Here is a 20,907-nt window from a genome sequence, read left to right as displayed (position 1 = left end):
GTGTGTGTGTGTGTGTGTGTGTGTGTCAACGGTGTTTTAATCCGCCTGCTGACTCAGAAGTCAGAAGTGGCACAAGAATGTCAGAAACTCAAATACAGTGCTTGGCAACAGTAGTATTAGTTCTTAAAACCCCATGTTACCACTTGAATCACACATGAAATGTTGCACACCAGTCACGAGTTGAAGCAAAGAACTTGATACCGACACGTCAGTGTACGTCAGCTGATCGCACTGATTTCTATCCTTAGCGGATTATGACTTTATTCAGTTATTCTGCAGAAAAAACAGAAATGCTGGAGAAAAACTGTTTGTTTCTGGCACAACATTTCTGCATAATGTCATCTTTCGCCGAAGCAACGGGTTTTTCTGGAGCAAAACATTTTACTGCAGTAAAATTGAAATCAAGAATGCTGCAGTAAAACGGTGCTGTTGTTTTACTGCAGAAAACCTGTTTACACTTTTTTCTGCAGCATTTTGTACTGGCTCATTATAATGTTGGAGCACGTGAGCCCCCCTCTGTCGAGAGATGGACTCATCCAGAATTACCAATAACCTTCTGATTGGTACACTGCGGAACAAACTATTATACTATCCCAGGGGGCGACGAATACAAACGCTACTTTACAAGGTCGTTCGTTTTTTCTCCAGAAAAACTGTCACAGACTATTCTGAAGAAAAAGTTAATCGCAATAATGCTGCAGAAAACCAAGTAAACATTATGCTTCAGAAAAACTGTTTTACTGCAGAAAAAACCTTGCTTCGGCGAAAGATGACATTATGCAGATATGCTGCAGAAAAAACAGTTTTTCTCCAGCATTTCGGTTTTTCTCTACAATAACTGAATAATGTCATAATCCGCCAAGAGCCAGTACAAAATGCTGCAGAAAAAATGTAAACAGGTTTTCTGCAGTAAAACAACAGCATCGTTTTACTGCAGCATTCTTGATTTCAATTTTACTGCAGTAAAATGTTTTGCTGCAGAAAAAAACGCTGCTTCGGCGAAAGATGACATTATGCAGAAATGCTGCAGGAAAGAACGGTTTTTCTCCAGTATTTGTCTTTTCTGCAGAATAATGGAATAAAGCCATAATCCGCTAAGGATAGATTTCAGCAGCCTGTTTTTTGTGTGTTAACCCTTGACCTAAATTGACAGAACTTGAGTTGAGCGCTTCAGTTATATCTTTATCATGATATCTTTGGTCACAATTATCTGAACCAGAAACGCAAAGCACTTTTAATATGACACAAGCGATCGATTTCTCTCTCTCTCTCTCTCTCTCTCTCACTCTCCTTTCTCTCTCTCTTCCCTCTCCGAGTCTCGACGACAGACGGTCTCTGACCCAGTTCCGCAACTTAAAACTATACAAAGTCACAATTAAGTGTTTGTGTGTGTGTGTGTGTGTGTGTGTGTGGCTCATGCACAATTATTCTAGCCAATGCACTCGGCGTTACGCTGTTATTTGATTTACTTTCTGCTTAATATTAAAACAACAAAAACAATTTTTTATGTGTCGTAAACAACAACACCGTTTTGCAGCTTTTCAGTTGTGCCGTTTTCTGCAGCAACAGCGAAAACTGAGTTGACGGAAACATCGTCTCTGTCACAAGACAGAGCTCACCTGGAATTAAAACCGAAACTGGCGAAAGCGAGTCTGTTTTTAGTGGGCGTTCGCGTGTGTAGGGGTAGAAGCACAGGCACATACAATTGGGTGGGTGTTGCTTTGTGTGTGTGTGTGTCGGGGTGGGGGGTGGAGGGGGGAGCAGGAGGCTGAGAGGGATCGATAAGGATGCTCTCCGCGTTTTCCGCGAAAGGCAAGAGAACTCGACCCCGCCATCCCGACCCCCCCCCCCCCCCCCCCATTCTTGCCTTGTTTTCGAAATTGAAGGCACGGTAAGAGGAGACTGATCCCGACGCCGTCCCCCCCCCCCCCCTCCCCCGCCCCCCTCTCTGTCACCCCATCCCTATCCCCCCACCCCACTGAGTTGCATGAGGGTGGGAGGGGCGCGGCGGCGCGGCCGGACGGTGCGGCGGAGGGTATAGGCGGGTGGAGGTGGGAGAGGTAAACACCACAGGCACATGGCAAGGGGTGGGCGAGGGCTGGGTGCACGGCGTGTGAGGTATCTTGCTTGATACTACCCCAGGCACTTGACACGGGTGCGGGCGGGCACGTACTGCCCGGTCAGTCAACGCCGCGACTGACTCAGCATCAGAACCGCCGTTTGGCCCGGCCACTAATTCGTGACGTTACATATGCTGAAGAATTTCCAAATCACCGACAGCGATAATTTTGTTTTAGTTATTTACATTTGGATGACTCAATCTTTGAATGACCGATTGAGTTCAGTTTTGATTTATTGTCACGTCACAGTGACGGTCAGTTATAATCAAGAGAGAGAGAAAGAGAGAGAGAGAGAGAGAGAGAGAGAGAGAGAGAAAGGGGGAATGGGAGTACTTTGCAGAAACCCGCAACATTAATCGATGCGCACGAGATCGTGCTTCCGCCGATTTCAGACCGTGAAACAATAAAACAAATCGTTTAAAAAAAAGTGAGAAAAATATTTTCAAAATTGCGGTTACCTCCCTTGCGTCTGCCCCTGTCTGGGGGGAATCGCGATTCTCTGTCTGACCGGAGGGGGAGGGTACTGTCTGCAACTAGGTCGCTTCCAAAAATATACCGCTCAGGCATCCGCCACCGTCGTCAGACTTTTGTCAACCAGACTTGTAACAACAGCGATTGAAATGTGACTCCCCACCTCACGACACAGCGCGCCGCGAACAAGAGACGACGCGCCTGCACAAAAAATATTGTCTGCGACTGCATCTCTGTGTGCATTGAGCGCATTGTGCCTCCATGTTGAATTTTCTCTTCATCGCGACGATCGGGGGGTGAGGGGAACAGCCAAACTTCGCCGCTTCTACACTGCGGGCATCAGCAAGATCGAGGTAAGAACTTTTCCCTAAGCGATAAAACGCTTTCCAGTCGATGTCAAATGGATTAAAACGCGGACTAAGATGCTATCAGTGCTGAAAAGCCTGGCACCCCCCAGAGCGCATTGACACGACCTTGGGGTCAAGGCCGTGTGCATTGGAGGAAGTGTGCAGCTGCAAAAATGGTGCACATTGTCGCACCGACAACTGGGGGAACAGGTGCACCCGCACAGTGATGTCTTTGTTTTATGGATGTCAATGAATGTGTCAGAATGTTACAATGTGTGGTGGATTAATGATTGAATTTTAAAGTTAGTGAATGGATTTTTTTCTCTGTGAGATTTATGAGCAGGGTGCTGTTGCCTCATGAATGTAAACCAGCAAAGGCTGAGCGTGTCTAGCCTTGGCTTGGGGGATACATTTGACACACACGTATGCATGTATACATTTTGACACAGAAACACACACACACACACTTTCTCTCTTTTTCTATAGTATCTTTAAAAAACAAAAACACATGCACTGCATGGTATGCACAGGCAGGTGAATTCATTAAGCCAGCAAAGACAGAAGTGTCTAGTAGTCTAGCCCATAGGGAAAAAATTAACACACATGTACAATTTTGCACACACACACACACACACACACACTGATAGTGACACACACACTTAATGACACACACACACACTGACAGTGACACACAGACACACACCTCAATAGATGATTCATTTTTTGCAGGCACACACACACACAAGACTCTCTAGTGGAGTGACCTGCACAGACATTTTAAAAACTAGCTATTCAGTATTCTTCACTGTTGTTTTAAACCTTACTGTTACAATAGGACTAGGAGGAGATTTATATGATACATCAGATTGCTAGGTTTTTAGAGAAATCTGCTACAAAGGCAATCATGGAGTTGTCAGGTTAACCTCCCCCCCTCCCCCGCCCCTGTAATGTCATCCTTCATGTGCCTGTGGTTATAAGAGTAATATAAATACTACATACTCTTAAAACCTTGGAAAAGAAAGGCCAACAAGAAGAGCTCATGGAGAGATTTTAACGTGAAATGGAATTAGCGTTATCAATCAATCAATATGAGGCTTATATCGCGCGTATTCCGTGGGTACAGTTCTAAGCGCAGGGATTTATTTTTTTAATTTATTTTTATTTTTATGCAATTTATATCGCGCACATATTCAAGGCGCAGGGATTTATTTATGCCGTGTGAGATGGAATTTTTTTTTACACAATACATCACGCATTCACATCGGCCAGTGGAACCCCTTCTTTTGGGGCCCTGAATCTAGGACCTCTCCCTTTTTAAAACCTTGCTTTTTTATTTTTAGTCAAGTTTTGACTAAATATTTTAACATCGAGGGGGAATCGAAACGAGGGTCGTGGTGTATGTGCGTGTGTGTGTGTGTCTGTGTGTCTGTGTGTGTAGAGCGATTCAGACTAAACTACTGGACCGATCTTTATGAAATTTGACATGAGAGTTCCTGGGTATGAAATCCCCATACGTTTTTTTCATTTTTTTGATAAATGTCTTTGATGACGTCATATCCGGCTTTTCGTGAAAGTTGAGGCGGCACTGTCACGCCCTCATTTTTCAACCAAATTGGTTCAAATTTTGGTCAAGTAATCTTCGACGAAGCCCGGACTTCGGTATTGCATTTCAGCTTGGTGGCTTAAAAATTAATTAATGGCTTTGGTCATTAAAAATCTGAAAATTGTAAAAAAAAAAAAAAATTTATAAAACGATCCAAATTTACGTTTATCTTATTCTCCATCATTTGCTGATTCCAAAAACATATAAATATGTTATATTCGGATTAAAAACAAGCTCTGAAAATTAAATATATAAAAATTATTATCAAAATTAAATTGTCGAAATCAATTTAAAAACACTTTCATCTTATTCCTTGTCGGTTCCTGATTCCAAAAACATATAGATATGATATGTTTGGATTAAAAACATGCTCAGAAAGTTAAAACAAAGAGAGGTACAGAAAAGCGTGCTATCCTTCTTAGCGCAACTACTACCCCGCTCTTCTTGTCAATTTCACTGCCTTTGCCATGAGCGGTGGACTGACGATGCTACGAGTATACGGTCTTGCTGAAAAATGGCATTGCGTTCAGTTTCATTCTGTGAGTTCGACAGCTACTTGACTAAATATTGTATTTTCGCCTTACGCGACTTGTTTTAGATTTGCTGTTTGCAACCTGTGTAAATTGACCCCCATTTTAAGACTCTCTCTTTTTAAGACCTGCATTTCTCAGATTGTTGGCGGTCTTAATAGGGGGTTCTACTGTACTCCAGATTTAGCCCTGCAGATGTGCCGTCAAGCAAAGCACTTGTATCATTAATAGATTTATTAAAGGCCGAAAAAGGAAAGGCTGACACCAAGAACTCATCAACAGATTTGATTGTGAAAATGAATTATTTTGTTTTATTTTATTTTGTGGTGTTTGCAGATTTAAAGTCCCAGAATGTCGGAGGAGACAGGAGCGATTGTGGTGCGCAAAGATGTCATGGACAAGTTCCACAGTATTATGGTCGAAACCAAACTGGAAGCCAACGAGCTCATGGAACACTTCTTTGGTCTGTATCAGTGGTGAGTTTTTTCTTTGTGTGTGACTTTCCACTTTTGGGATTTAAAAAAAAAATGATTGAAGTTTTTGTTTTGTTTTGTACAGTGGAACATAGCTGCAGTGTGAGGCCCCTCTGAAAAGAGAGGACACCTCTCAATAACCAACACTTTTTATGGTCCTTTCACTTATCTTGACCAAAATATACCTGTCGTGACAGGCCACCTACAATGTAAGGACACTCTTGGCTGGTTCCGTGGGTGTCCTTTCATCACAGGTAACACTGTATTTTCATTGTATGATTCTCTTTGTTATGCGGTTAATACTGCTTAGAGTGTTAGAGTGTTAAAAGTTGACATAGGGAATTTGTTGTTGTTACTGAATTATCCACTGCATCAGCAGCCGAAGAGAGGCAGAATGCATCAAACAAGGAAATCATCCACAATGGAGGCATGTTAAATTGTGCTCTTTGTGTGTCTGTCCTTTTTGTGTGTTGATCTTTGTGTGAAGGACAGGGAAGACACAGATCGTTAATGGTGTTAACTGTTCCATCTACAGTGGAACCCCCTTTTATGATCTCCCACCCATCCTCCACCCACACCCCACAATTTAAGACCTGCCCCTTTTTAAGACAGGCATGGGAATTGTCCGCCGAAAGGCGAATTTCCGCCGAATATTTTTTTTGTTCCGCCGAATATTTTTTTTGTTCCGCCGAAAAAGCAAAAGTGTCCGCCGAAAAAATAAATGCGGAGGCAAAAATGGTTCTGAAAACTGAATTTAATTGCAAACTTGGAGCTTAGATGACACCAAATTGCACAATTTGGGTTCTTTGGAGAATCATTTTTCCGGGGGAGTATGTCCCCGGACCCCCTAGGGGGGCTAGGCGCATCGCGCCGTGGACTTTGATATTACTTACACATTTTCAGCCTATTTTACTTTTTTCAATTCCCATGCCTGTTAAGATCCTGTTTTCTCAGATCATGACAGATGCTCTGTTCGTAAGCTTTGTTTATGTATAATATGTGACTCCCTCCCTCCCTCTTTAAGAATTGATTACACACAATTTTGACAATCTTTAAAGGAGGTTCCACTGTATTCTTTTGTGATTGTAAAGTTTTGCCTGACTAATTCAGTATGTGTTGTTTTCAGCTGTGTCAAGTTAGTTCAGCCTCTTCAGAGAGACTTAGGAAACATGACGAGGTACGTACAGCTTGTCTTTTATCATTACAGAGACTTTTTTTGCCAGTGTCAAGATGAATAATGTGATGGCTTACATGCACACAGACAGTGACACACACACACAGACAGTGACACACACACACAGACAGTGACACACACACACAGACAGTGACACACACACAGACAGTGACACACACACACACACACAGAGACAGTGACACACACACAGAGACAGTGACACACACACACAGACAGTGACACACACACACACAGACAGACACACACACTCACACACACATACACACACACACATACACACATACACATACACAGACACACACATACACATACACATACACATACACACACACACAGACACACACACACACATACACACACACACACACGTACTTTCAAACCAATCCTAAAACACTGTTGAAAGCATTTTCAGAAACTGTAGCATTGTACAACGGAAGATGAAAAGTTAAACAGGTACAGGTAACGACTTGCTTGAACAGATAAACACAATGTGAACTGCTATGTGGTATGAAGCAGCAAAGATGTCATCTGACAAGATATCAGATTGTATTTTGTCATGATGTTTGCTCATAGTAATAGTGTACACATGAAACAATGTCATTGCTTCAAAATGATATATTTGACATTGCAATAGAAAGCATCTCATTCAAAGGCAAGTGCTCTACGACTGCTCTGTTGGTGGTCGTTGCATATCATTTATTTTTTATTTCTGATTATTTTTGGTAGGCTGAAAATGGAGCTGCTTTGGTTCTCAAAGTATAATGATAACGAGGGTCATGTTAGAGTGTGATAATACAGTTAAACCTACCCTGGCGACCACCTCTCAATGATGACCACCTGCCCAACACAACCACCCAAGTGAACCTCAGCAAGCTTTTAATTCCTTTTTTCCCCTCAATAATTCACCATTCCACTGTGATCACCTGTCTATAAAGACCAATATTGCTATTTCATATGTTACGTGGATTTCCATTGGTCAATTGGGCAAAACTGAGCTTATTGTAAAAAGTGATATCGACGACATTTCCGTCGATATCAGTTTTGATATCGATGACCTCTTTATTGCTTCCCCACTTCAAAAACAAAAACACCTGAATTTAAAAACAAACAAATATATATGAAAATGTAATGATCCCAGAATTTAGTTGAGCAAGTGACTGAAGACTTTTTGAAAGAAAAGACATTTTTAAATTCTGAAAAGTACAAGAAAAGAGTGAACAAAAAGAAATAATAATCAGAGGGAGGGATGTGGAACAGCCAAAACTGAGACAAATACTTTTGTAATTTCTGTACAGTAAATACAAAATGTCCAGAGAATTAGCAATATATCTAACATTGACTGCCTGTGTGATGATATCTTCTGCTATTGGTCTGTTTCGACAGTGATATCAAAATCTCGACCTCCGGTCTCGATTTTGATATCACTGTCTCAACAGACCATAGCAGAAGATATCATCACACAGTCCGTCAATATTGGGTACTCAAGTTTGGTCCCTTAGGTGGTCGTTATAGACAGGTTCGACTGTTTCCAGTTTCTGATCATGTTGGCCACAAGCTGGCCACAAAATGGGTACCTCATTAGCTGAAAGGGGAACGCACGCGATCTGCTCAACCGTTATGAACCCAGTAGACCCGAATTTGTTGTTACTGTAGTCAGTGATAACGAGACTTTGGTTTCCTTCTACTTTAGTGCCAGAGAACGCAGAAACAAAGCGTGTCTAGACCAAAATGACGAGTTGCATCACATTTGTAAGCGAGGTTTTTAAAGCAGAAACAAGGCTTTTCGCTATATTTTTCGATCACGAAGGTCCCGTTGCTGTCGATATTCTGTCTACTAACAGTACCGTCATTGTCACGTACCATGTAGAAACCTTTTTACCCAAACTTACTTACGAGTTTAGCAGTCAGCGACCAAACTGCGAAACCCAGACTGCCCTTCTCCTTCATGAAAATGTCAGTCTCCACAAAAGAAGGGCCGTAACTCCATTCCTAAAAGACCAAATGATCCCATTCTTGCCTCACACATTCGTCAGACCTGATTACACCCCTTGTGATTTCTGGTTAATACCCTCTTTGAAAATCAGACTTGTTGCCAACAAGTTTCACTGCACCCAGGACCTCAAAAAGCCGTCAAATTAGAGCTCAAACGCAACCCCAAATAAGGCTGCCTTAAGGCCTCTTCTGATTGGCTTAGGCACTTGTGACTTTGCATCGATGTAGGAGGAGAGTAGTTCTAATAACTCCTGTATTTTGAGCCAGATACGCCAAACAATTTCTGCTAAAATCACATTTGATCACTTTGTTTGGATCATACCTCGTATATAACCAACAAAATAAAAATAAAAACTCTTTGAGAATCCATTGGGGTGGTCATTGTGAGCAGGTGGTTGTTACTGTAAGATGGTTGCCAGGACAGGTTCAACTGTAATTCTTTTATTTGTCTTTCTATTGACAGCACCCTGATGAATATCAAGAACGAGGTTGTTGATGAAGCCAGCGAAGCGGGAACCATGGCGGAGGGAGACAACGACGGGGACATCTCCTTCATGGGCTGTAGCGTTGACCAGGACAAACTGGTGAGGAGAATATCACGACACAGACACTCTGTGTCATCTCAGCCAATCTTAAAACACCCAGCGTGATCAGTTTTACGGGAGAGTTTGCTGCAATTATTCCCCTTCTTCTTGGACCCTGTGAGGCAATATAGGGGTCCAGGGGCAGAGCATTTTGTTTGTTTGTTTGTTCGTTCATGGGCTGAAACTCCCACGGCTTTTACCTGTATGACCGGTTTTATCCCGCCATTTAGGCAGCCATACGCCGCTTTCGGAGGAAGCATGCTGGGTATTTTCGTGTTTCTATAAGTATAACCCATCGAACTCTGACATGGATTACAGGATCTTTTTCGTGCGCACTTGGTCTTGTGCTTGCGTGTACACACGGGGGTGTTCGGACACCGATTCTGAGAAATAAATCTCTCGCTGAACGTGGGGACGAACTCACGCTGACAGCGGCCAACTGGATGCAAATCCAACGCGCTACCGACTGAGCTACATCCCCGTCCGGGCAGAGAATTCACTCGCATAGTTCTTCTTTTTCTGAACTGATTGGCTGCAACTCCCTCGTACACTTGTGGTTTTTTTGTTTTTGCACGATTTGGTTTCTACGCAAATGACATATGACCCCCCCCCCCCCCCCCTCTTTCCCACCATTTCACCATTTAGGCAGCCATACCCTGTTTTCAAGGCAATGGCCTGTTCAATAGTCATCTTTTAAGAAGTCATTTTACACTGAATGTGTTTCTCTTGCAAAATTGAAAGTGTAACACAATGAAATTCCAAACGGTTGTCCTCTGTAATCATATTGAACAGTACAGCTGACCTGTTTGTATTTACATATTGACAGACAAAAGCATGAGCGCTTGCTTTTTGGTACTGACCTCTGACCCATATATGTGTGTTATCCGTTCTTGAAGGGAAGGTTATTTAAAATGTTGATGTCAGGCAGGCTGATAGCTGACAGACGTGCAAGTGCTGTGGACCCACAAAAACACAGTTCTGCTCTTCATCAGTTCTTCATAATAGCAAATAAATTGACCTTAGTCATCTAAATAGTTCACTGTTTAAAAGCATTGTGGCTATTGATGAGTACAGTGTAACTCCCCTTTTAAGACTCGTCTATATTGATGGGCGGTTCTGGTGAGGTTATGCCCCCTCATTCTTTCGTCTGGTAACTGGTGCCACCTCGTGGCAAGATCACAGGAGTTGTCTCGCGTTATCACACCAGAAGCGCTCATTAAAGACCTTCCCACTTTCAAGACCTTATTTTTCACGATTTTCTGTTCATAATGCTACCGGCACGGTTGGCCTAGTGGTAAAGCGTCCGCCCCGTGATCGGGAGGTCGTGGGTTCGAACCCCGGCCGGGTCATACCTAAGACTTTAAAATTGGCAATCTAGTGGCTGCTCCACCTGGCGTCTGGCATTATGGGGTTAGTGCTAGGACTGGTTGGTCCGGTGTCAGAATAATGTAACTGGGTGAGACATGAAGCCTGTGCTGCGACTTCTGTCTTGTGTGTGGCGCACGTTAAATGTCAAAGCAGCACCGCCCTGATATGGCCCTTCGTGGTCGGCTGGGCGTTAAGCAAAAAAATAAGAAAATAAATAAGTTCATAATGCTTGTAAATTTATTTCCATTTTAATAGCCTCCCTCCCTTTTACACCTGCTTTTCTCAGATTTTTGAAGGTCTTAAAAGGGGGGGTTCTACAGTACCAGTTTGCATAACACCTAGCATAACCACTGTAATAAATGTTCCATCTGGTGTACGCAGTACAAAGCGGTGAAGGAAGAAGACAAGCCGTCACGCTAAAATGAGCAGGCATGGGAATTGTCCGCCGAAAGGCAAATTTCCGCCGAATTATTTTTTTGTTCCGCCGAAAAAGCAAAAGTGTCCACCGAAAAATTAAGTGGGGGAGGCAAAAATGGTTCTAAAAACTGAATTTAATGGCAAACTTGGAGCTCAGATGACACCAAATTGCACCATTCTTTGTTGAGAAAAAAATTCCGGACCCCCCTAGTAAGGCTAGGCGCTTCGCGCCTTCGACATTGCCATTACTTAAATATTTTCAGCCTTTTTGACTTTTTTCAATTCCCATGCCTGATGAGATAGATTGTTCAGAAACCAAAGAAGTTTTGTGCGATTTTCTCAAAACTCTATAAAAAAAAAAAGGACATGGGCAATTATTTTATGAGCGTGACGATAAGCTCTGTAATGTTTTTTCTGTCTGGTGCACGCAGAACAAAGCTGTAAAGGAAGAAGACAAGCCGTCCAGCTCGGTGGGAGCCAATAGTCTCAGCACCACCACCACCTTCCTGTCCTCACTCGCCAACCTCAGCAGTCAAGGTCAACTGTCCGACCCCGTGGTGGCCTTCCAGTCGTTGCTGTCCATGTATCGCCGTGACGACAACACCACCCGACGCAAGGGCTCCTCCAAGCGAATCATTCCCACCAACTACAATCCGACGCCCTGCGACACCAAACCTGAGGGTATATACTTTTATACTGCATACCCTTCGCATAGGGCTGTGCATAGTGAAGTGTAGATATTTGTAATTATGAGTTATTTCAAAAATGCTGACTGTTAGCAAATGATAGAAGACATGTCAAAAAAATGGATATCAGCATGAGCCTCCAGGTGATTTGAAAAATGAACTCATTTTTGAGTCACTTGAGAAAAAGTGACTCTATGTAATCGGTCAGTGTTAGTCTGTCCGGCCGGCCGTCCGTAGACACCACCTTAACGTTGGACTTTTCTCGGAAACTATCAAAGCGATCGGGCTCATATTTTGTTTAGTCGTGACCTCCAATGACCTCTACACTTTAACGATGGTTTCGTTGACCTTTGACCTTTTTCAAGGTCACAGGTCAGCGTCAAAGGAAAAATTAGACATTTTATATCTTTTCTCGGAAACTATCAAAGCGATCGGGCTCATATTTTGTTTAGTCGTGACCTCCAATGACCTCTACACTTTAACGATGGTTTCGTTGACCTTTGACCTTTTTCAAGGTCACAGGTCAGCGTCAAAGGAAAAATTAGACATTTTATATCTTTGACAAAGTTCATCGGATGTGATTGAAACTTTGTAGGATTATTCTTTACATCAAAGTATTTACATCTGTAGCCTTTTACGAACGTTATCAGAAAAACAAGGGAGATAACTAGCCTTTTCTGTTCGGCAACACACAACTTAACGTTGGGCTTTTCTCGGAAACTATAAAAGTGACCGGGCTCAAATTTTATGTGAACGTGACTCATTGTGTTGTGAATAGCAATTTCTTCCTGTCCATCTGATGCCTCATATAATATTCAGAACTGCGAAAGTGACTCGATCGAGCGTTTGCTCTTCTTGTTGAAAATATGTCTTACTGAGTTTAAAAAAATGTCATCGCGATTATTTGAAGTAAAACTGCTTTGACTGTTAATAATCATTTTCTTTTTCTTGTCGTTGGTCTGAGCTTCAATATCTTCTACTAGATGAATACCCGCTTCGCCGGGAAGAAGTCGAGCCGAATACCCGGCTGCGCCGGGGACCCGGCTTTAAGCCGGCGCACCGCACGAAGGAAGGGAGATAAACGCGCAAAACATTGGAGAAGAGTAAAAATAGTATAACCGGAATATGGATTGAGCGTTGTCGACAGTGACCTTCTAAAAATAGAAACGGGAATATGGATTGACGCCACACGAAGGAAAGGAGATAAACGCTGAAAACACTGGAGAAGATAAGGAAGAGTTACTGGGAATGGATCCAGAGAAAAACCAAAATCGGTTTAGCGCTGCGCGCTGAGAGCACGTGTTGAAATATCTCATCGAGCAGGTTGTGTCCGGGGTCTACCTGAATATGCCCACCAAATTTGAAACAGATCCATCGAGAACCTTGGGCGTGCATCGCGGACACACACACACACACACACACACACACACAGACACAAGTTGTATATATATATATAGATATATATATACGACTTGTGTCTGTCTGTGTGTGTGTGTGCTTCCCAGATCCATTCCCAGTAACTCTTCCTTATCTTCTCCAGTGTTTTGCGTTTTTCTCCCTTCCTTCGTGTGGCGTCAATCCATATTCCCGTTACTACGTTACTATTTTTAGAATGTCACTGCACTGTCCAGAACGCTTTCCTTGCACCCGTAAGTTGTCCTCACTGTAAAAGTGCAAAAGTCGAATCAATTTATAGCCACGCGAAAAATACACTGTCATCTATGTCTATATATTTATAGATATAGATATACATATATATATACGGCTTCTGTGTGTGTGTGTGTGTGTGTGTGTGTGTGTGTGTGTGTGTGTGTGTGTGTGTGGGCAACACCTGTGGATTGTAGAGTTCTGTTTGTGATGTGGTCTGGCGGCTTTGGTGTGTACGTGTCTGTATGTTCGGGCCTTCCTTTGAGAAGCCATAACAGTTATTATAGGGCTTAGAAATATGCTCTAAAATTCTCAATCTTGTTGAGTGGACTTCGCCTTCAAAGGTGATTGTGGTGTTTCGGCACTCGGTTACATTTGGCATCGTCGACAGGGATGGGACTTGACATGAAATGTTCAGGCCACTGAATCATTTTCATGCTGTTCCCATTCCACCAACCTGGGAGGGACCTAAGCTTGGCGTGTCCATGGTTCGGAACTTTGGGGACAAAGTTCATTCAAAGGGGGTCGAGTGTGACAGGGAGACTACCGTCGCCCTTCACAGCAGACTCTGCAGAGTTGTCCGCCTTAGAAGTTGTGGGCTTTCCTTGCATGTACCCGTAAGTTGTCCTCACTGTAAAAGTGCAAAGGTCGAATCTATTTATCGAAAAATCCACTGTCATCTATCTCTATACAGTCGAACCCACCTAAAACGAACACGCTAGTTACGAATTTTGACTTATAACGTATTAGTTTTAAGTTCCCAACTGAATACCTCTTTCTTCATGCTTAAAAAAAATGCTTGAAACGAATTCTTTGTAACGAATTTATGCTTATAACGAGCACTTTTTGGATTCCCAAGTATGCATAATGTCTGTAATTTACTCACGCTTATGACGAAATCTTTAAACTCGTCCCGAGATCGACATATCATATCATTTGCATAACGAACCCCTCTTTTAACAAACACGTTTTCATCGCCCCAGAGCCGCTTTGTCTCTAAAAGTCACAAGGCTACAAGGATCTGCGTGTGAGGCGAGATCAAAGGCAGGTCCATTGTGATGGCTGGGTGGCCTTCTTTATAGACACTGACCTTCTTCCCAGGGGTCATTGACCCAGTTTTAGCTATGAGAGGTGTTTCCCCTTTCATATGAGAGAGGAAACACTTCCTGCAACCGGGTCAGTGACCGAGTTTAACCTATGGGGAGTTTAACCTATGGGGCGGTCTCTTTCATGTCTTGAGAGGAAACTTGGCCAGGGTAGTACATGCACCAGAACTGGTGGACACCATGAAATCGGAGATTGATCAGAATGTACATGCTTTTACACGACTTTTTAAATTTTACTTCTAAAATTGTGACAGTAAAAAAATCAATCAATTCTCTTAATGCGAATTTCGGTTAAGACGAACTTATTTCCCGATCCCCAGTGATTCGTCTTAAGCGAGTTTGACTGTATATTTATATATATATACGGCTTCTGTGTGTGTGTGTGTGTGTGTGTGTGTGGAGGCAACATCTGTGGATTGTAGAGTTCTGTTTGTGATGGGGTCTGGCGGCTTTTGTCTGTCTGTATGTTCTGGCCTTTGAGAAGCCATAACAGTTAATATAGAGCTTAGACATAAGCTCTAAAATTCTCAATCCCGTTTGAGAGGACTTCGCCTTCAAAGGTGATTGTGGTGAACCGCCACGCTGTCTGTCTCTGTCTCGCGATTCCTCTAGTCACCATTAAACGCAAATTGCAGTGTGTAGCAGATGAAAGCATACAAGTGCTGACTCATTGTTGTTTTTCAAAAGTGTTTTTTTTAGAATTGCTGCTGAAAATTTGAGTGTGGAATGATCTTGCAACTTTATTTTCTTTCAGATGTACTGAAGAGAGTGATGTGCTCGCTGTGTCAAGCAACGTTTGATCGTTTCACCGATCTGCTGGCCCATCACAAGAACACACACAACTCTGATCTCACTCACCCCTTGCGATGTCGTGCCTGTGGTCGCACTCAGACGTCAGAGGCCGGTCTTGTACATCATCAAATTTACGTCTGCAAGATGGTCGAACGGCCCTTCACATGTGAAGTAAGAAAAGTTTTAAACAGCTTGCTTCCCTTTATATAATAAACCGACCATAGAGCATCATTATCCCCTACTAAATCTTCGAAATCTCCTAAACCGTTTGGAAATTGGGGTAGGGAAATCCTTTCATGCAATGACGTCAGCGCCGTTCGGCGATTGGTCAATACATTTCGGAACCGGACTACAACATAATGTCAGTCACACTTGAAATTAATGCTGTCCAAACTGATATGACATTACGAACAGAAAATGTGAAGAAAAAGAAGTATAAAGGGGGGCTGTGGGTTAAAGGGGGAGAGGGGGGTCCACTGTACTGGTGTGTTTACAGTTATACTTTCTTCAACTTGATTTTGTGAAAATGGCTGCTCAGCCTTGAGATGATGTTATGCTGCATTTGGGGAACCAGTTTTTCAATACTTGATGTGTTTGCTTGCAGGTGTGCACTCTCAAATTCCAAACGGAGGAAATGGTGTGGGTTCACAAATGCAGCGGGGACACCAGAAAGCGCTTTGCCTGCGAGTTCTGCGACCACTACAAGACAGAATCAGCGTCAGACTTGGAGAAACACATGCGCATCCACACCGGTGACAAGTGCTTCCACTGTGAAAGCTGCGGCTTCCAGACGGCCTGGAAGAAGAATCTGAAAGAGCACATGCTGAAACATTCAGGTCTCAAGCCCTACATATGTGACTACTGCGGCTACAGCACGGCGGATAAACACAATCTTCGCGCTCACAGACTGAAGCACGGGAAAGAGGAAGGGTTCGACTGTTCGGTGTGCGGTCTGAGCTTCAGCTGCTACCGGTCGCTACGAGTGCACAAGGAAACGCACAACAACACGGACAAGCCGTTTAAATGCTCTATGTGCGACTACCGTGCCAAGTACAAGTCAGTGTTACATCTGCACGAGGTGCGACACAACCACCTGAAAAAGTCTGCGTGCGATGTGTGCGGTCAGATGTTCACCTATCACAAGGAGATGCTTGACCACAAGGCCACGTTGCACCCCGAGGCGGTGAGCAGCCACAAGACCACCGCTGACGCCAGTGTGGGGGTGGGGGAGGAGCAGAAGACGCTGACCACGCTGACGGTGCTCAACCAACCCCCTCCCCCCACTGCCACCCCCATCTCCACCCAGACTGTTGCCGGAACGCAGACCAACACACTCTCCATGCCCCCCTCCACCCCCACCCCTCTCCAACAACAGCAACAACAACAACAACAGCAACAGGTGACGTTACAGCCACATACTTCCCATCAGCACCAGGCACCCCAACTTCAAGACGCCAGTTTGCTTCCGCAACAAACCCTCCCCCCTCAACAACTACAACAACAGCAGTCGTGGAAGGGACCCATGCTGACCCGTGTGGACTCCCTGACCCAGACGTGTGGGGGTCAAGGTCTCATGGTGCCGTCGTCTCTGAGCGGCTTTCAGGTCCAGCAACCCCAGAACGTCTCCATGCAGTCGTTTGGTGCTGGGGTTCTCTCCCCTTGGCCGGGAAGCATGGGGTCAAACGTGCACGATTTTTTCGGGGCGCGCATGGCTCTGGGTCAGAACCCCAACGAGACACTGCTCAGACAGACGGCCTTGGGCCAGACCGCCGCACCCACTCTGCCCCACCCTTCTTCTTTTGTCGCCTGCCCCCTCCCCGTCTTCCCTGGCCTCGGTGAGCAGTTACCGGGGGGAGGGGCGCGGTGAGTTGTACGGGAAACAGTGAGAGGAAGCTTCTTATGGGAGACTTCCATATTGTGATTGCCGAGCTGTTGGATTCTGTAAGTTGCGATCGTGTGAGATTTATTGTGGAATTTTTTTTTCCCTGTTCTTTTTTTGTGTGAATGCTGGAGGAAGGGGTATTGTGAGTCGTAGAGAAACAATGAGAGGAAGCTTCTTCTAGGAGAGGACAACGTTGTGATTGACAAGCTAATGGATTCTATTATGTGAGATTTATTGTAGATCTTTATTCCTTCCCGTTCTTTTTTTGTGAATGGCAGGGGCTGAGTGCGTTGTATGGGAAATCAGGGCTGAGTGCGTTGTATGGGAAATCAGGGCTGAGTGCGTTGTATGGGAAATCAGGGCTGAGTGCGTTGTATGGGAAATCAGGGCTGAGTGCGTTGTATGGGAAATCAGGGCTGGGTGCCTGTCACTGAAGTCACTTCTTTTTCTGCGACATGGCAGGCCAACTTCTTGACAGTGTAGTTCATGGCAAACTGTGAAAGCAAGTTCTTGTACAAACCTTCCTTCTAAAAACATCTTATCAACTAGCATGTCGGACATTATTCTCTCCACAAAGAATTTTGATGCTCATCCCTGTGGGAATGGCCGTTAGTGAAATGAACTGCTGGAGGAATGCAGCTATGTCATTTACAAGCTGTTGCCGTCTGTCTGTGGCAGTCGTAAGGGAAACAGTTGCTTGTGAGAGGAAACTTCTTGTGGGAGAATGCAGCTATGTCACGGGGGAAACTGAATAGCATGTTTTTGGTGATTGTGGGAGAATGCAGCTATGTGACGGGGGAAACTGAATAGCATGTTTTTGGTGATTGTGGGAGAATGCAGCTATGTGACGGGCAAAACCTGATCAGCATGTTTCTGGTGATTGTGAGAGATTCAATGTGGAATTTTTCTTCTTTCCTTTGTTTTTTGTTTCTGAAGGAGTTGCACATGATGTCAGAAAGTAGGTTTTTGAGATTTGAGAAACGATGGAAGCTAGAACGGCAGTGTTGCATGTCAGGCATTCCGGCAGGTTTCATGGTGGTGATGATGAAAGTTATAATCCACATCCTTAGTAGTAGCATTTGAGAACAATTAGGAGCATGTGATGAGAGACCGCAGTAAGTTTTCCTGGTTGCCACTGTGACTGTCAGTAGTAAAATGCAAGGAACTGAATCACTGACCAGTGCTGGATGGTACACGCAAGTTTGAATCGGTTGTACAGTGCTGTTGTTGACTTGTGACACACTACTTCACAACCTGTTGTGACATTAGATGGGTTGTGAAAATTGCTTTACTTCTCTGGACAATGTCTCTTTGCAGTGACAGCTTGTATAAGAATAAGAATAAGAATAAGAATACTTTATTATCTCATAGAGAAATTCAGGGGTGGTACATAACAATAATACAAACAAGACATTGATTTTACATAAAACATATAGTATAAAGTGTGCGAAGGAGTTACCTGCAGGGTAGTTGAGCTTGTCTTGAAAAACATTACATTTTTGGATTTTATTCTCCGAATGTCAGTAACATTGATTCTGCAATGCAGAAACGAAGAATCTCCTGTGAATTACAGTATTTGTTACGTACCGGTACATGTGTATGTGGTGTTATTGAAGCCAGTAACATCAGTAGTGAAACAATCTGACAAACTTGAAATAAGAAGGAACTTTTTCTTGATTTATTTCAGACTGACAGTGATTGCTAATCTTACTTCTGCATGAAGATCTGACACTGTTCAACATGACAGTGAAATTTCCGGCAGTATTATCCATTTGCTGAAAATGTTGACTGGCTTTTCAAAATTAGATTTTGTTTTTTCTTACATCTGTTAAATATGAAATTGTCGGATCATGTTTTCATGTATGTATCAGGTTTGCAGGGTCCAGAGATCTGTACATCTTGTGAATATGTTGGGGAAAAGTTTTTCTTAATATGTGTGTGTGTTATTGTTTAAGTCATAAATGGTGATATATTTTGCATACAAGTGCATTTGGGTCTTCCTAGGGTAAAAATGACACAAAACTGGAGATCACAAGACTTATTTCAATTTTTCACAAACCATGTGATATGTTACTTATTTTAGAGCTCAAAAGATATATTTGATCTTGGTTTGAATTCCTTCAAAAAGATCCATGTTTTCTCCTTTAAACTGACACTCTAATCCGGTTTATATTTTATTTCTATAGAGCCAATGTTGTTACGTCAGATTGACGTATGGATGATGACTGTAACCAGCACAAAAAGAATTCTGAATCTCCTTTGTTTGTAAGGTATATATATATCATGAATACATAATATTATTGTCTTACTACAGATTTCTTTTTTTGAATTTCTTAAGAACAGTATGGTGCTCCTTTTTAGATTTAGTCAAGTTTTGACTAAATGTTTTGACATAGACTGGGAATTGAGACGAAGGTCCTGGTGTATGTATATACTAGAGGAATACCCGGCTTCGCCGGGTGAATCGCAAGACAGAGACAGACAGCGTGGCGGTTCACCACATTCACCTTTGAAGGCGAAGTCCTGTCAAACGGGATTGAGAATTTTAGAGCTTATTTCTTAGCCCTATATTATCTGTTGTGGCTTCTCAAATGCCAGAACATACAGACAGACAAAAGCCGCTAGACCCCATCACAAACAGAACTCTAAAATCCACAGGTGTTGCCCACACACACACACACACAGAGAAGCCGTATATGTATATCTATATCTATAAATATATAGAGATAGGTGACAGTGTATTTTTCACGTGGCTGTAAATTGATTCGACCTTTTCACTTTGACAGTAAGAACAACTTACGGGTGCAAGGGAAGCGTTCTGGACAGCGCAGTGACATTCTAAAAATAGTAACGTAGAAACGGGAATATGGATTGAAGCCACACGAAGGAAGGGAGATAAACGCAAAACACTGGAGAAGATAAGGAAGAGTTACTGGGAATGGTGAAATGAACAGAAAAACCAAAATCGGTTCAGCGCTGCGCGCTGAGAGCACGTGTTGAAATATCTCATCGATGATATTGTGTCCGGGGTATAGCTGAATACGGTGTCCAAATTTGAAAAAGATCCACCGAGAACTTTGGCGTTGTGATGTGGTTTAGCGGCTTTGGTGTGTAGGTATGGGGGCCCGGGTAGCTCAGGTGGAACCAAAATCGGTTCAGCGCTGCGCACTGAGAGCACGTGTTGAAATATCTCATCGATGAGGTTGTGTCCGGGGTGTAGCTGAATACGGTGTCCAAATTTGAAAAAGATCCACCGAGAACTTTGGCCGTGCATCGCGAACAGACAGACAGACAGACAGACAGACAGACAGACAGACAGACAGACACTAGTCGTATATATATATACAGGGATCGCGTTTACGCACGATTTTTGCGTATTTGACGCATTTTAAAAGTCGCTGACGCGTTTTTTTCGCCGCGCCGCGTAAGCCATACGCAAAAATATTGTAACTTTTTCTTGTCTTCACGAAGCGCTTTTGCTCTGACTTAATAATCACCCGATCCTGAAACTGACTATAGGGCTCGAGAAGTGACGACACACATGAAATCTGCGCGTCAAAACTAAAGTCCGTTTCTTTTTGCATCGAAGTATCGCAAACGAACGTAATGAGGGTATTACCAGATAATAGGGAGATTGACGTTTCGTTTTGAAGTTGTGGTAAACGTCATCATTTCGGGGGTCTCTCGCTGGAAA

General features: G+C 43.3%; 2 protein-coding genes across 3 annotated transcripts in view; one reads left to right on the top strand and one right to left on the bottom strand.

Annotated features, from left to right (window-relative positions):
* The window catches only part of LOC138975760 (putative phospholipase B-like 2), a 30,591-nt gene extending 27,878 nt beyond the window's left edge, over positions 1 to 2,713 (bottom strand). Inside the window, exon 1 of one of the 2 annotated variants that reach the window (XM_070348507.1) lies at positions 2,579 to 2,713. The gene's annotated coding sequence lies outside the window, so the exon portion shown is untranslated. Of the gene's footprint in view, positions 1 to 140; positions 161 to 2,578 lie in introns of those variants that run through there. The other variant, XM_070348508.1, reaches the window with a different exon arrangement.
* Positions 2,714 to 2,822: 109 nt separating this feature from the next.
* LOC138975759 (uncharacterized) lies at positions 2,823 to 20,544 on the top strand. Its single transcript, XM_070348504.1, has 7 exons — positions 2,823 to 2,944; positions 5,408 to 5,547; positions 6,671 to 6,721; positions 9,195 to 9,315; positions 11,532 to 11,781; positions 15,294 to 15,502; positions 15,936 to 20,544. Exons 2-7 carry the CDS (start codon positions 5,423 to 5,425, stop codon positions 17,196 to 17,198), a joined length of 2,019 nt encoding a protein of 672 aa, XP_070204605.1. The 5' UTR covers positions 2,823 to 2,944; positions 5,408 to 5,422; the 3' UTR covers positions 17,199 to 20,544.
* The last annotated feature ends 363 nt before the right edge of the window (positions 20,545 to 20,907 follow it).

Source organism: Littorina saxatilis, linkage group LG9 (assembly GCF_037325665.1).
Source record: "Littorina saxatilis isolate snail1 linkage group LG9, US_GU_Lsax_2.0, whole genome shotgun sequence".
Lineage (NCBI taxonomy): Eukaryota > Metazoa > Mollusca > Gastropoda > Littorinimorpha > Littorinidae > Littorina > Littorina saxatilis.
This window is presented reverse-complemented; position numbering and strand designations above follow the sequence as displayed.